General features: G+C 40.2%; 1 protein-coding gene across 2 annotated transcripts in view; it reads right to left on the bottom strand.

Annotated features, from left to right (window-relative positions):
• Positions 1-17,554, bottom strand: part of LOC122550752 (anoctamin-7-like) — an 80,670-nt gene that overhangs the window by 46,382 nt on the left and 16,734 nt on the right. For both annotated transcript variants that reach the window (XM_087988178.1, XM_043691958.2), the window contains exons 5-7: positions 10,887-11,103; positions 7,187-7,309; positions 3,941-4,036 (exon numbers count right to left, since the gene is read on the bottom strand). In XM_087988178.1, the coding sequence (XP_087844304.1) occupies positions 3,941-4,036; positions 7,187-7,309; positions 10,887-11,103 (436 nt within the window). The remainder of the gene's footprint in view (positions 1-3,940; positions 4,037-7,186; positions 7,310-10,886; positions 11,104-17,554) is intronic.

Genomic DNA, 17,554 nt, shown 5'->3' with positions numbered 1-17,554 from the left:
CATATGTTAAAAAAAAAACTACATAAGAAAAATGCTTTAAAAAGTTACCAAAACATTCATTAATGCAGTAACTATAAAATAGGAAAGCACTCCAGGGTATGCACTTAGAGGAGTGTTAAAATTTAACACTGCCTATATTTTCTTCTGTAGACAGATGACCAAACTTTACATCAAAAAAGTAGGTATAAGAGAAGCAAATTAAGGAAACATGAGGAGGCATGTACAAAGAAAATTCCAGAGCCACCAAAAAAAAGTGATAATAAACAAAATTGACGATGCTCAAGAGGCTGCAGTTAGGCTGCATAGAGGCAGAGCTTTGCAGGTTTTGAGGCTGGATGCAATTAGATAAGGAGTGGAGAGCTCCTGGGGGATTTTGAGTGTAAGGATGAAAATTGTTTATTTTTTAGTGTAATGATTAATTGGAAGCAAATTCAGTCAATGAGTACAGAGATAAGTAATGTTTGGAAAATTAGATATGGACAGCAGTATTCCAGAGAATTTCAGGTGTGAACAAAGTAATACAGTGCAGGAACAGGACCTTTAGCTCTCCAAGCCTGTGCTGATACATTTTGCCCTTCCACACTAAAACAGTCTTCACTGAGGGGATCTGTATCCCTCCATTCCCTTCCTATTCATGTCTATAGCCAGGCACTTCCTGAATGCTGCTATTGTGTCAGCTTCCACCACCACCTCTGGGACCAAGTTCCAGGCACTCACCACCCTTTATATGAAAAAGCCTGCCTCTTGTACTTGACCTTCTGATTTATCCAGAATAATCTCCATCTGCCATTGTTCTGTTCATGCCTCCAACTGATCTACATCCTGCTGTATCCTCTGACAATCCTCCTCATTATCCATAACTCCACCATAGTTTGTCATCTACAAACTTACTAATTAGACTAGCCACATTTTCCTCCAAATCGTTTATGTAGACTATAAACAGCAGAGGTCCCAGCATTAATCCTTGTGGAACACCTATCGTCACATTCGATTCCGAAAAGCATCCTTCCATCACTACCCTCTGTCTCCTATGACTAAGCTAGTTCTGTACTCACCTTGGTACCATGTGACCTCACCTTTTGTACACTCTGCCATGAGTGACCTTGTCAAAAGCTTTACTGAACTCCATGTACACAACATCTACTGCTTTTCCCTCATCTCCTCAAAAAAGTCTATCAAGTTAGTGAGGCATGATCTCCCCCACACCAAACCATTACTTCTAAATGCACATACATCTTGTCCACCACATGAGGCTCACAGGTCTGTAATTTCCTGGATTATCCCCACTACTCCTCTTAAACAATGGAATCACATTACCTATTCTGTAGTCCTCTGGGACCTCACCTGTGGCTAAATAGGATGCAATGATGTCTGTTAATGGTCCAGTAATTTGCTCTCTCATTTCCCTCAATGTTCTGGCATAGATCCCATCAAAACCCAGGGATTTATCAACCACAATGCTTTTTAAGATGCATAACACCTCTTCCTTTTTAATAGCAACTTGGCTTAGAAATTCAACACTCCCTTCCACCAATTCCTTCTCTTCGCTGAATACCAACACAAAGTATTCATTTATGCAGCACCTTATATTTTTACCTTGAACAACACCTTTGATCACAATGTGATTTAGCCAGTGTAAAACTGGCTAACTAGTCAACTCAGCCACATTAGGGAGATTTAAACAATCCTTAGATTTGGGATAGTGTAGGGGGACGAGCTGAGAATAGTTCACAGGCCGGCGCAACATCAAGGGTCGAAGGGCCTGTTCTGCGCTGTATTGTTCTGGTTTATTTTTGGATCAAAGGACTTTAATGCCCATTTAAGTAGCTTACTTTAGATGCAGAAGTGAAGGCAGGCTCCGTTCATGAAATGTTTAATTATGAACAGAATTAAAAAGGATTCTTGAAAAGGACTATAAAAGATGCTTCCATGTTAGGGCACAGCTGAGGCATGTAAGTGTTGCATTAGTTAAATGCAGCAGGGCATGACTATGACAGAATGACCACCAGCCTACTATTTCAATTGAAATAAAGTGCAGTGGATCAGGGCATGCAAATGGAATTCAATTTCTACTGAAGTTTCACACGCTGTTTTGAATCTGTTTAAAAATGGTTTTGTTCCTCTCAAAGCATGGAGGAGGATTATGAACCAATGTGGGATTGGAAATACCAGCTGTAGGAGTACAAAGATTGCAAGAGTGGGACTGAAACAGAAAAGAGCTATGTTAAAGAAACATTGGGAATGGCTGCTTTTAAAACTAGAATGCTGTAGTTTGGAAAGAGAAAAAGACATTGAAAGATGAAAAAGGAAATAGCAAAGTTAAAACAGAAACATAATAGCAATGTTCAAAAATTAGAAATTAAATAGAAAGAGCAGGGCTCAAAAAACAAATGTCAAAAGAACGACAAGAAAAAAAATATAAAGTGAACAAAATTTAGGCGATTGTCTATTATCAAGAAGCAAGCTCATGGCTTGGACTCGACTGTAATTTAGAGTCACATGCTGGGGCAATATTCTCATTCAATTGAAGTTCCAAAATATGAGTCAGAATGTGATCAGGACAAGCATCTAATTCCCTTCACAAATGGTCCAACCAAAGGCAGATCCAACCCGCAACACCGTGATCTCCAACTTGGATAGAGCACAAAGAGGTAGGTCCTAAAACAGAGTGAATAGGGATTGAACCCAGTGCTGTTGGCACGGATTTGGTCCATGCCAGCTATCCAACCAACTAACCCAACTTGCCCTACATAGTCAAAGCTTCTGTGGCAACATATACATTTATATGCAGGTCATATTTTGAAGCTGTTAGAATACAGGCAAAATTGAAAGGCTTTACCAGTTGATTTTCAATCTGTTGGGTTTTTTTTAAGGAATGCAACCTCCTTGGTCTTCATGCCCTCAAGTAAAACTTGGAGAGATGTTGGCATTGTGGTGGTATCACTGAATTAGTGACTGGGGCCATGAATCCAAATCCTACCAATGGCAGATTATGAAATTTGAATTCAATAGAAACCTTGAATTGCCCTTCAGCTGAGTGGATTGCTTAAGATAATTCTGACAAAAGTTAGCAGTCAACCAAATTGATGTGGGCATGGAAACATATGTAGTTCAGACCAGGTTTGGATGGCAGATACTTTTCCTTTAAAAACAAAAACGTTAAATGAACCAGATACATTTATATGATAGTTGATAAATATTTCAGGATCACCTTCACCGAGACTAGCTTTTAACTCTAGGCTTTATTCATCGTGTGTAAACCCCAGCTGCTGTGATGAGATTTGGACCCACATTCTCATAATTTTAGCCTGGGCCTCTGGATTGCTAGTCCACTGACATTACCGTTGCATCATCATCTCTCTATTTGTTACCAATCACACATTAATGAATAGTAAAAATGTGTAGGTAGTTAATAGGACAACACTACTTACATCGTATGAATGAATAAAAACCCATTTTAGGGAGTCCTTTTGTGATGAAGTGATCATGTCCCCTACACCTAAATGGGAAGGGCCTGGTTCAAGCGCCACCTGTTCCCGAAGTATGTAATAATGTCACTGAACAGGTTAATTAAAAAAAAAAGATAGTTAAAATAAAAGGGATTCTATGAAAACATTTTTACCGAGTAATGGGACTAACAGGGCAGTACCACTAACAGGTAAAGCACAGACATTAGTGACTTATTTCAATACTACATCATACTATGAATCCTGGATCAGAGATCAGAATGTTCAAACTCCTCTCAGTTACTCAATTGCAGCATCAATATGAAAAGTTTATATTGGTGAACTTCATCGCAAATATGGACATAGGAAACTCTAAAACGCCAAAAAAATACACACATCATCGATACCATTTGGCTTCCAATTAGATTTTTAAATAATATCGGAAGATATGCTATACAGAGATGTCAGAATCTGATCAGGAGTCAAATACTTACTGAAAATTTGCATTTTTCCAGTTCTTATCAGTACACGTTGTATTAAGTGCTTTTTCAATTATAATTTTCCTTCCAGCAATATTATTACATACATCCCTGTAAGAAGGCAACACAATACATGATTAATTTTATTTCAAAATCATGTGGTTTTTGGAGTAACATAAATTACCAGCAACAATACTACCTACTCATAATAACACACTACTTCATTGAAGGCTGTTTGCTCTGCTAAGTCAGGTCAAAAATTCTTTGTTCTTAAACTGCTCCATCAAATTATCTGCCTCAGTGAGTACCCATCCTGCGGCCTCACCAATAAAGTGCCTCATTTTACTCAAAGCTGCCAATTTTCAAACTCCATGACCCAAATGAACCACAACTAGGTTTATCACTTTTCTACTTTTGACAACTACAATCCTTATTCCAGAAGATAACAGCAACTAAAAGTCATGTAAGAAAAAAAAAATCTGGAAAAAGCTAAAAATGTTTGTGAAAATATATTTTAATAAAACACAAGTTAATTTGAACTAATTGTTTCACATTATTATAAACTCCATCCAGCTCAGAAAAATGTTCAAACTAGTTACTTAAACTCTTCATGCAAAGGGAAAGCAGTTTACTCAGTTGGCTGGACAATTGGCAGTGCAATGCAAATGAGGGTTCAATTCCAGCACCAGCTGAAGTTATCATGAAGGATTCTACTTCGCAACCTCTTTCCTCATGAGGCAATGACCCTCCGGTTAAACCACCACCAGTCTCATTAAATGAGATTACAGCCCTTGTCTTGTAGGACAATGGTAACTTTACCTTTACTTGCAAATATCTGGAACAGGACTTTGCAGAAAATGTCAACAAGAAGCTTGCAAGGAACCTTTGGTGAAATAAGTGATTGAAAGATGCAAGGCCACATGGTGAAATAAAATTTTAGTTGAGGACAACTAAGTGGACTTGTATGTATCCTCTGTTTCTATGTACCAATGTTCTAAACAAGAATGATCAGTTTGATGATTGGGTTCCAGAGAAGATGGCTACCGTCAAGTTTCAGACCTACAATGGAAATTTGAAGAGGTTTGGTAATGTTACTGCAAGTCTACAATTACAGGCATAAAAAAGTTTTCAGTAAAGCCATCATGGGAAATGGCTTCTCTTGTCCTATCTCACAGGGCCATAATGTTGTCTCTCTAATGAGAGAGCTACAACTGGTAGTTTAACCAGAGGGTCACCATGCCCTCGGCAAGTGGAGGGGTTGAGAAAAAGGCATTTTCATAGTAACTCCACCTGGTATGGGAATATTTCTTCACTGGTTAATCTTTGACTGGATTGCTTTTTTTGTTGTTAAAGTATGTCAAACAGATCACATTTACACAGAGTTACAATATGATGGAAAATGTTTCTCAGCCATTTGGAGCAGATGAATACGATGGGACTCTGCAATGTTTTTCCATTAGATTTGTTAATACTGTTAATACATAGCACAAATATAGGTTGGCCGCTATGTGAAATGTAGAGGAAGAAAAAGTCTTGGCAATTTGTCTGTCATAATGGCAAAATAATGATAAAGTTTCTCTGGAATTCATCCCTACCCCAGTCATAAGCACCACAAACATTTAATGCTAGGATATGGACCAGACCAAATCCCCTCAAAATATAATAAGAAAATGTTAAGGTCTATGTTATCTTCTTATTTTAGAGGAAAGTGTTGCATTCCAGGTGCAATTTGATTGATGAAACTACTAGATTTTAAAACAACACACTTTACTTCTTACACTATAGTTCAAGTACAGACAAAACAAAAATAAAATAACTGGTTTAACTGTAACTATTGAAATGCTTAATATTTTAACTAATTAACTGTTCAATTAACATTGCATAAACAGATCTCTGGAAAAGGCAAATTTAGTAAAATAGATTGTCTCACATACAACTTTTAGCTGTAAGAGAGAGAGGAATCAGAGCTTTCATATCCAGTTTCAAGACCCCAGCAACTGCTGTAAGCTATACTAAAACCCCCAGTTCCGTGGGAGCTTGACCCCACCCAGTCAGACTGCTTCTACTGCTCCAATTTTAAAAAGAACCCTAAGGCCTCACAAGCTATTCACTTCATTGGCTTCAAGCAGGCTGCTCTTCACCTCTGTCTCAACAAAACCAAAGCCATAGTATTGTCTCAGGTTCCACTTTCATGACAGCATTTTGTTGGCATTTAACATTTTGCTGGTTTGGACTCAGGCTCAGAATCCAATTGATCAAACCAAACAGAACCATCAACAGGACAAGAAAGGATCAATGACAGTTAAACATAATACATGCTTGTTCAAAAGTGGTGAAGAAATTGATTTGGAAGAGTTATGGCCAAAAGGAAATTGCTGATCTGAAAGGGGCGATGAGCAGGATTTGCATTTCAAGATGTTCTGATATACGATTCATTAATGTAGTTTGTTCATTCTGGCTAAAGTTTAAGGGATAAAGGGTTACAGAGTTAGATCACAGGTTTATCATGATCTGGTCTGACTAGCAGAGGAGCTAATACCTAGATCAAGTGAAATAGCAAAAATGTAGTCATTAGGATTTATTTTGAACAGAAATGAGAAGGGGGAAAAGGTACTGATATCCCACAACCCAAAGATGGGCAGCTCAGGTGAATTAGCCATGCTAAATTGCCCATAGTGTTAAGTGCACTAGTCAGAGAGGAATGGGTCTGGGTGGGTTACTCTCCGAAGGTCGGTGTGCACTTGTTGGGCTGAAGGGCCTGTATCCACACTGTAGGGGAATCTAATCTAAAAAGAAAATGAACAGTTCAGGATTTAGGACTGAATGTTAGGAAACATCTTCACAAAGCAGAAAGTGATAACATCTAGAAATGTTTTTCTAAGTGAAGAAAGTCTCTTCACCCAAAAGAGACTCATGATGTGACAAAGTTTATACAGAAGGAGGAGCTGAAATTAACCAAAATCCTCCATCAAATGTGTATACTTCTGAACATGTGACAATCTAAAGTGATGATACCATTTACTCTAATTATTCATTAGCAAAAAACATGGCTACATTGCAAAGTTCTCCAGCACCCATAACAAACAGTAAATAAAACAAGTATTATAGCCTGTAAGGCCACCATACCTTAAAATTCATAACAAATTTGTGTAAAGACTCAATTTATTCAAGTTAATTAGATAAACATTAAAGAAACAATTGCAGTGTTTAAGATTTAAATATTATGAATCTAAAAAAAAAAGTCATGCTGAAAAGGATTACCGAATTCTATCCACAGCCTCGTCTACCACTACTGTGATCGAGTTTGAAGATAAACAAACATCATTGAAATCATGTCCACGCAAAAACTCATCGAGATTGTTGCTGCCATTGTAACAGGATATACTGAAAAAACAGAAAAAGATTCATATTAAAATAGAAAAAAGGTACCTCATACAACATGGTTTGAGTTTAACGTTGGTAAATTAATGAACCTGTAATCTTCTTAAACATGGGCAGAATTCTTTTGACAAATTGAGAGATCTGACTGGCACCTGTTGTAATCCTGGACCTCCATGTCGCAACCTAGCCCCCCCACCCCTTCTCAAAGTACCGCTTCCTTGCGTTCCCAATAAACATCTAGATTTAAGCTGAAGCTGGAGCTCCATGTGCCAATATGCTAGGTGTGCTGAGGATTTTATAAACCAAACCACGTTGTAAAATTAACTTTCAGTACTGTTCTTTTCCAATGCCCTCACTTGCAGCATGGATTCAGGAGAGAGGATGGCAAACAGGAGTTTTGTTTTTTAAAAAAAAAAGGACCAGAAGTGTCTGGCCAGTTCTGACCCAGAGCTCCAGCTTTGGTCAAATCTGGATCTTACTAGGAATACAACACCAAATCAGAAAGCAGCGAGAGAATGGGTCAGGGAGGGGGATATAGTGTGGGAGCCACAACTCCGTAACAACTAGAAGGGTCAGGGAGCAGGTGCTTTGGAAAGCAGAGTCACTGGCTGGAAAGACATACTTGTGCTATATGCACAAGTTACAGTTTTTGTTGTATCTTAAAATTTTAAAAAGTTGTCATTTACCAGTGTAAGAATTTAGAAATGTTTTCAATTTATAGGACAAAGTGCTTTAGATTGTCATCCCTCAAGGAAGAAGGCCCTGTAGAACCTAACTGCAGATTTAACAATTCTGTTCCTGTGGGAACCAATACTGCACTTAGTCATGATTTTCAGGAATGCAACCACAACTTTAAAGTGAGGACCCACTTTACCCAAATCTCAATGATTGACTTGAAGTATGGTCACTGTTGTTATGCCCGAAATATGCAGCTAATTTCTGAAACAACAATGTAATAATGGCCAAATAATTGCTTGAAAACATAGTCATCGAGATGTACAGCACAGAAACAGAACTTCAGTCTAACTTGTCCATGCTGACCAGATATTCTAAATTAATCTAGAACCATTTGCCAGCACTTGGTCTATATCCCTCTAAAGCCTTCCTATTCATATACCCATCCAGATGCTTTTAAAAATGTTCCACTTGTACTCACATCCACCACTTCCTCTGGCAGCTCATTCCATACACACACCACTCTCTGCGTGAAAAGGTTGCCCCTTAGGTCCCTTTTATATCTTTCCCCTCTCACCCAGAGCCTATACCTTTTAGTTCTGGACTCTCCCACCCCAGGGAAAAAGACCTTGTCTATTTACCCTATCCACACCTCTCATGATTTTATACACCTCTATAAGGTCACCTCTCAGCCTCCGTCACTCCAGGAAAATAGCCTTGACTTATTCAGCCTATCCCTATACCTCAAATCCTCCAATCATGGCAACATTCTTGTTAATCTTTTCTGAACTCTTTCAGGTTTCACAACATCCTTCTAGTGGTAGGGAGACCAGAATTGCACACAGCAAACTAAAGAACTGTGGATGCTGGATACCTGAAACAGAAACTGAAGAAACCCTTCTTCAGAACTTCTGCCAAATCTGCTGAGCTTTTTTGGCAATTTTTAAAATTTTGTTTATAATTTTGTTTAAGCAAGGCTGATTCAAGGATAAAACATTGGCCACAACATCAAAGAGAACTACTTGAGATGGTACAATGGCATCTTTTGAACCTGCTCAGGCAGCAAATGGGATTACTGTTTAATTCCATTCCTTTTTCCCCCTTTATTCATTGGATGAGAGTGTCGCTGGTTAGGCAGAATTATTGCTCTTCCCTAATTACCCAGAGGGCAGTTAAGAGTCAACAACATTGCTGTGGGTCTGGAATCGCATGTAGGCCAGACCAGGCCTGGTAAGGATGGCATAGTATCCCTCAAGGGCATTAGTGAGCCACATGGGTTTTTACTTCAATTGACAATGGATTCATGGTCATCATTAGAGATTCTTAATTCCAGATATTTATTGAAATCAAATTCCACTATCTACAATGGCAGGATTTGAACATGGATCCCCAGAACATTATCTGGATCTCTGGTAAATCCACTAGGCCACTACCTCCCCATCCAAAAGCACTTCTGACAGGGCAATGCTTAATGAGTGATCGGACTAAAGGACTTTGAAGGAAATAATCTGTAAATATATTTTAAAGCAAAATCCACGATCAAGATCTGGACCTTGGGAATATAAAGCTCAAACTCAAAACTTGGTTTGCAAATCTCAAATTTAAGATGCATTACAATTGTGTATTATTTGGGGAGCCAAATTCTGAAAAGACAATCTAAACCTTTTCTTCATTAATTATAGTAAAAAATGGTTTCTGAAAGTTTTACCTGACATTCAAAGGTAATGGAAAGAAAGCTTCCTGTATTGCTAACAATTGTAAACTACATGCACAAACTTCAAAATTGTGTGTACTGAATAATGTGAACAGATTCTACACTAGCAACATTGGAAATGATATGGCCACTCAGTTAGTGACAAGAACTAACAGTAGGAGTTAACCATTTTGTCTCTTTACATGTTGTAATGGCTTGTCTCAACTTATGCCTCAGATACCCCTTCCTATTCCTGACACTGTCCGCACATCTTTCAATTTTCCTAGTATTCCAAAATCTTAAATCAACCTACTTGAGTACATTCAACAACTGAGCACTTACACAGTGCTACAGGTACAGAATTCCAAAGGAAAGAGAACCTTCAGTCAAGAAATTTCTTGTTATCTCAGCCCTAAACAGTCAGTCACTTAAATCGGAGGGTGTGATTCATGATTTTAGGCTGTACGTGCATAGATTGTTGTTTTGGCTTAGTTGGGAGAATGAACTCAGTTTCGAAAATAATCTGGTGCGTCCTTTAAAAGGTGACATCAACCACAAGACTCAAGCTCTCTTCATACTGACTGATGTCAATTCAGGTCTTATTTGTAATAGAACGAACATTTATTATACCTTCCATACAGAGATCCCGTATTGATCCACATACATCACATGCCCTAACAGCTATTCCCTTCTCCTTCCCCCCTGCCCCCAAGCACACCATTGACATTTCACCTCATGTGAGATATTAAAGGGGGAGGCTGTGCAGAATCGATCTTCCTGCAGCTATGTTCACTTACACAGCTGGGCCTATATTATGGAGGAGAAAAAGGACTGCTCTATAGGCAGAGTTTTGCTATTGTTATAAATTAAGTAATACAATGATTCTGAATATCTCATGTCTCCAATAGGTTTCCCTCCCATCCAATAAATAAGCAACTAGCCATCGCTCTCATCCTCCAGGGATATAAAATCAAGCTCTCACAATTAAGATAATTAACAGTTACAAATCTCAGTCATTCCACCTTGTGGAATATTCCAATAGGATATCAAAACACCTCAAAGTTGTAGCCCAGCAAACACTGCTATTTATTCTCAGCTATGACTCTTGGGAGTGGGGATCTGGAAATGACAAAACTTTACCACCCTGTTGTACCAGTTGACAAAAACATAAATCACATTCTACTGAAAAGTAATTGAAAAAAAATTATGTACCTGCAATAAAGGCCATAAATGAAAATGCCCAAGCCAAGGAGCACAGGGATAATGAGACTAATTAAAAGTGTCTCCATCACAGCAAAATAAAGTGCGATTTTTTCACCAAAGTAATTGCGTATTTTCCAGAGGGGCTGGAATTTTAGGTAGGTGTTTGCCCATAAGTTATTAAGCATTGTCCATTCATCCATAGGTGGTGTGGTTGGTTTGGTATCACCTGTTGAAAGTCAGGTACATTAGAACTTCAGATCCAGACAAATATGATAATTAGTCGGAGCAACAATGAACTGCTGATAAGAGAACCCAATCACCCCTTAACATTCATTGGCATAATCATAGCTGTCAAAATTCTGGGAGTGATCACTGAGCAGAGACTGAACTGAACCAGCTATACATACGTGCCCAGAACTGCAGATAGAAAGCTAGGAATTCAGTGGTGAGCAACTCACCTTCTGTCATACCAAAGCCTGTTGGCAGGGCATATAAAAAAAAAAAATCAGGGGTGGGATGAAATATTCTCCATTTGTCTGGATGGGTACAGCTCCAGCAACACTCAAGGAGCTTGATATTCACTGGATTGGCATCCCATCCACCAGCTTCAACATTCACTCACTTCACCATCAGCAGTGTGCAACACCTACAAGAGGTACTGCAACAACTCACCAAGGCTCTGGTGATGGAACAGCTTCCCAAACCCATGACCTCAACCACCTTGAAGGACAGAAGAATTTCATGGGAATACAACTACATGCAGATGCATCTCTCAACCATACACCATTCCTTCAGTTCACCACCATTGAGGGCAATAGGGATGAGAAATAATAGTCTAGCCAGCAGCACCAAAGAATAACTAAATATTTTAAATACACAGTTAGTTACTTTTAAATATTTTCATGCAAACGACTTTATAAAAAATGTTGATAACAATTCATTCTGCAGTAAAAGAAATAGGATACAACATGGTACTCAGTAAAACTAATGCTGTAATAATGGATTGTGTTGATAAGGAAAACGGTGGCTCAAGATGATTCTTCGGATACAGATCTCCTCACCTCTGCAAGACGCTTCATTAAAGTGCTCAGCTGACAGAAGGAATACCTCCACATTGAGTAACTAAGTTAAAATATCAGAATAAACACTGGCAGCTGAGCAAATGTTTTTCCAACTTGTGTGTGAATACTACGCATTTCCTGATCTCTCATGAAATATTAGATAAGAAAAAGCTGCTCAACTGATGCAGAGGAGTGTGTACCTCTCCCCCCACCCCACCATCCCCAATCCAAAAGTGGGAGACCAGATAAGATAACCACAAAACATGGATGGGGAAAAGGTACAATGAAAAATAAAAATGTGGGGTGGGGGAATGGGGGAAGAGATTTGAACCACAAGCAGACTTTCATATACACATCAGAAGGTTAAACATTGCACCCCTGCAATAATCAGAACAAACAGGTATCACATGTATCAAATATTTAGAGTGCTTCTTACTTCCATGGGTATTTTTAAACAATTGAAAATATTCAATTCCATATTTACAAAGAAGTTGGTTCAGATTTGTTTCTAACAGCAGATTGTTCTGGCAAAGTTTCCCATTAGGTACTTTTGGATGACAGCCACTGCTCATTGGCACAAAGTGATCTTTTCGATATGGGTTCAGTAACCAGAGTGTTGACAGCAGTACAATCTGGGGTAACATCAAATTTGTAATCCAGACAAAGACTACAAGGGATGTGCTTAAAAAGGCAACCATGCTTCACAATTGTGCAGACAGTAGCCAATAAACGTGAAGGTGGTCTGCATGCTCAAAAATGCGTCAATTGATATTTTGTAACTTGGCTTCAGAGTGAACTTAAAGTGCAGATCTAGCAAATTCACTGAAAAAAGGGAGAGATAGCAGATTTTACATGCTATAATGATCGACAGGAACGTAATCTAAAATGGAGAAGCAGTCAGTCAGAGACTAGGGATCACATTTAGAGAAGAGACAACACAAAGGGATGAATGAGATTCTGGCTATTACAACTAAGAACCTGTTCTACAAATGAATATTGCAAGGTTATCACTCATGATTTTGGAAACCTCTAACAAATCTTCTCTCAGCCTTTTTCACTCCAAGGAGAGAAAAAGAAAGTCTATTTTCTTCAATATTTCTAGAAGTAAATAACTTTATACAGTTCACTCAATTTATACTCCATTAACTGTTGTGTTGCCATAACATTAAAATCAATCTAGATTTCTTTTGCAGCTTGTATCCTCCCCACAAATTATCTTTCCACTTAACTCTAACATCAATATACTGAAACAATAATTCAGTTTCTCTATCCTCTCTTTAGTGACTTGCTGAGTTTTCCCAGGAATTCAAAATCCCAACTCCAACAGTTTGCTTGTTTCAAGTTTCTTCTTGAAGCAACTCGAAACAAAAGCTTCATCTTTTGAAACTAGAATTGATTCTCTAACTGCAAATTTACAAAGGGCATGCATTCCATGCTGCAGCACTTGTTGGTGTGTAGGAGTTTTAAAAAAAATATTTTTCTGGTTACTTCTTCAAAAAACTCAATCAACTTTGAGATATGATTTCCCACACAAACCATGTTGACTATCCCTAATCAGTCCTTGCCTTTCCAAATACATGTACACCCTCTCCCTCAGGATTCCCTCCAACAACTTGCCCACCGCTGATGGCAGGCTCACCGGTCTATAGTTCCCTGGCTTGTCCTCATCACCCTTCTTAAACAATGGCACCATGTTAGCCAACCTCCAGTCTTCCGGCACCTCACCTGTGACTATCCATGATACAAATATCTCAGCAAGGGACCCAGCAATCACTTCCCTAGCTTCCCACAGTTTTGGGGTACACCTGATCAGGTTCCTGGGATTTATCCATTGGGTGTTTCAAGACATCCAGCACTTCCTCCTCTGTAATATGGACATTTTTCAAGATGCCACCATCTATTTCCCTACAGTCTATATCTTCCATGTCCTTTTCCACATTACATACTGATGCAAACTACTCGTTTCGTATTTCCCCCAGCTCATGCAGTTCCACACAAAGGTCGCCTTGCTGGCCTTTGAGGGGCCCTATTCTATCCCTAGTTACCCTTTTGTCCTTAAATGTATTTGTAAAAACAAATTGGATTCTCCATAACCCTATTTGCCAAAATTATGTCATGTCCTCTTTTTGCCCTCCTGATTTCCCTCTTAAGTATACTCCAAGGATTCATTCAATCCATCTATCTGGTCTATACCTGACATTTGCTTCCTTCTTTTTCTTAGCCAAACCCTCAATTTCTTTAGTCATCCAGAAGGATGTCGTGAAACTCGAAAGGGGTCAGAAAAGATTTACAAGGATGTTGCCAAGGTTGGAGGTTTTGAGCCGTAGGGAGAGGTTGAATAGGCAGGGGCTGTTTTCCCTGGAGCATCGGAGGGTGACCTTATATAGTTTATAAGGTCATTAGGGACATGGATAGGGTAAAGTCTTTTTCCTGGGGTTGGGGGGAGGGGGGGGGGGGGGGGGGGGAGATGGCGGAAAGTCCAGAATAGAGTGCATAGGTTTTGGGTGAGGGGAAAGATATAAAAAAAGAGACCTAAATGGCCAACTTTTTCATGCAGAGGGTGGTACGTGTACAGAATGAGCTGCCAGAAGATGTGGCGGAGGCTAGTACAACTGCAACATTTAAAAGGCATCTGGATGTGTACATGAACAAGGAGAGTTTGGTGAGGCATGGGCAAGGTGCAGGTAGGTGGGACTGGATTGGGTTGGCATGGATGGGTTGGACCGAAGGGTCTGTTTCCATGCTGCATATCTCCAAGAAGATGCTGCAAACCCAAGATGAAGGACACCAGATCCAACTTTACCTCCATTCCCAAGACCTCCTCCAAAACTTTCACTAAGGCACCCAAATAACTACGAAGCTCGTGACATGACCACAAGCAAATGAGTAAGAGTGCCAACATCGGTTTTAGATTTGGGGCACATTGGGGACACTGGTCTTAAAATTTTGCAAGCCACTCTGGTACCAAATGATCCCTGCGGAGTACCTTCAGTTGCATAGCCTGTGTCCTCTTACAAATCAAAATCTTCCTTACGTTCTCCTAAATATCCTCACATACCTCTGATGAGATTTCCACCCCAATTTCAGGGTCCAGATTCCGCTCAATGTCCTTCGAAACATTTCCTAACAAGTGATAGAGGGTGCTGACCGAGAGTGCGCCCATAGACTGGAGCACTCTCCTCTCCATGTCAGACTTCTAGACTACATTGCTGGTTAGTCCTTTTTCTTGTAGAAGGTCCCTAACTCAGCTGCTCGAAAGACATCAAGATCTCCCCGTCAAATAAATCTCCCAAACAGAAGACCCCTCTGGACTCTAGCTTTAAGCTGTGCGAGTCCATCGAATATCCCTACTATGGGAGTGAAAGGGGAAGTTTTTTGTAAGTTGCCCTCACCTTGCTGCATTATTCTCCATGCTTTAAATGTGTTAAGGACAATCGGGTTTCTGGAATGGTCCGTAACAGTCCTCATCTTGTCCATAAACAAGAAATTGAGGAGGGGGCACTTGGCCTGGGAGGCCTTGATATCCAACCAAATTGACCATGAGTCCTGGCGGGCCCAGTCAGCCACATAGGATAATGAGGGACTCAATCGATATTTCTTAAAGTCTGGGAAATCCAAACCTCCCATCCCCTGCGGAAGGTGCAATTTGTCCAGCTTTAGGAAGAGGCCGCCTATGATGCCAGATGAAAGATCCAAGCTGACTGTAAAGCCTCCATAGTGCTTGCCTAGGCAGCATTCACACGGAATATAACAAGCAAGGAAGAACATTCATTTTGACCGGAGCTATTCTGTCCAACCAAGATATCGGAAGATTCTCCCAGCGCTGAACATCCTGCCTTATCTTCTCTAGGAACTGCATAAAATTAGATTTATATAATTGATTGAAAGTCGGGCTGATAAAAATGCCTAAATCAGGAAACCTCCCTGTTACCATCTGAAAGGGAAGTGGGTTCCATCCCCAAAATCGGATATTCTACTAACGCCCCCCCACAGGCATGGACTCCAACTTCAATAAATTAATTTATACCCAGAGAACAAAAAAAAAGATTAATCACTTGTATTAAACTGGGCACATATGCCATCGGATCGTGCAAAAGGAATGATTTCCATTTGCATAGAGGGTGATCTTATGCCTGCCTGACCCTAGCTCCAGGGCAGTTATATTGGGATCCCTCCGGAAGGCCTCCACCAGCGGCTCAATCACCAATGTAAATAATAGTGGGGAGAGAGGGCACCCTTGTTGGCTGTCTCTGCCAATACTGAAGTTATCCAACCTTCTACCCTAAGTGAGAACTGTTGTTTTTGAGTCACTATATAACACTGCCACCCACTTGGCAAAAACCGCTCCAAGACCAAACTGCTCCAGTACATAAGAGGTACGACCACTCCACCAGGTCAAATGCTTTCTCTGCATCAAGGGAGACTACCAAGTCTGGAATCGACCCTTGCAGGCATACCTGGACCACATTTAATACTCTAATATCATTAGTAGACCTACGATCCTTGATAAAACCTGTCTGGTCCTCCTTTACAACGAAAGGCAAAACCCTCTCCAACCTTAAATGCCAGCATTTTCGGCAGAATTTTAAAATCCACGTTCAGTAATGATATGGGCCTGTATGAAGTGCAATCCTCTGGGGCTTTCCCTTTAAGGATAAGAAAAATATTTGTTTCTCTTGGAGAGGATGGGAGACAGTCCTGACTGTATGAGTAGTTGCACATATCCAAGAGTGGACCGGCTAACATCTATAAACACCTTATAAAGCTCACTTTGAAATCCATCTAGGTTAGGCGCTTTACCACTCTGGAGCTGCCTCACCGCCTCCTGTCTTTCCTGGATTGTCAGAGGGGGCATTCAGAAAGGATCCCTGCTCTGAAGTTACACCTGGAAGATCCAGGGTCTTTAAAAAGGACTCCATCTTCAACAATCTGCCCTCAGCCCTCTGATCGGTACAGCTCAGTAGAACGTCCTAAATGCTGCAAGAATCTTTTCGGCATTGCAAGTAAGAGAACCAGCACTGTCTCTGATGGATGTGATAGATGGGGGAGCATTCTTCTTTCTGGCCAGGTGCACTAGATATCTACCTGGTTTATCACCATACTCAAACAACGTCTATTTTCACAAAAGGGATTTCCCTCTTTGCTGTCTGGGTGAGCACTGTATTCAAAGTAGCCCTAAGGGCTGTAATCCGCTGCACTTTGGTTACAGACGGTCTGTCAAAAGTGTGCTGAGCTGCCTTCAGGCGAGCCTCAAGCAAACGCTGCTGCTCTCCTTCTGCCGCTCCTGGGTCGCTGAGTAAGAAATAAATCAAACTCTGTGCAGTCTCCGTGCAGAGCACTGATGGTTTACTGGCTGTAACCAAATTAATCTCCCAAAAGATTTTAAATTTTCGCAAAAAATACTCTATAAACTTGCTATCTTTCGAGAGGAAAGGGTCCACGTGTCAGTGCCAGGAGCCTATCCTGTTACCACCGACCTTGGTCGCCATGTACACCGCTGCATGATTGAAAATGGCTATGTTCCCTATTCTGGAAGAAAGTGAGGACTGCAGATGCTGGAGATCAGAGCTGAAAATGTGTTGCTGGAAAAGCGCAGGTCAGGCAGCATCCAAGGAA

This window comes from Chiloscyllium plagiosum, unplaced genomic scaffold (assembly GCF_037043375.1).
Source record: "Chiloscyllium plagiosum isolate Xiang-an unplaced genomic scaffold, Cpla_swu_hap1 HiC_scaffold_6, whole genome shotgun sequence".
Lineage (NCBI taxonomy): Eukaryota > Metazoa > Chordata > Chondrichthyes > Orectolobiformes > Hemiscylliidae > Chiloscyllium > Chiloscyllium plagiosum.
This window is presented reverse-complemented; position numbering and strand designations above follow the sequence as displayed.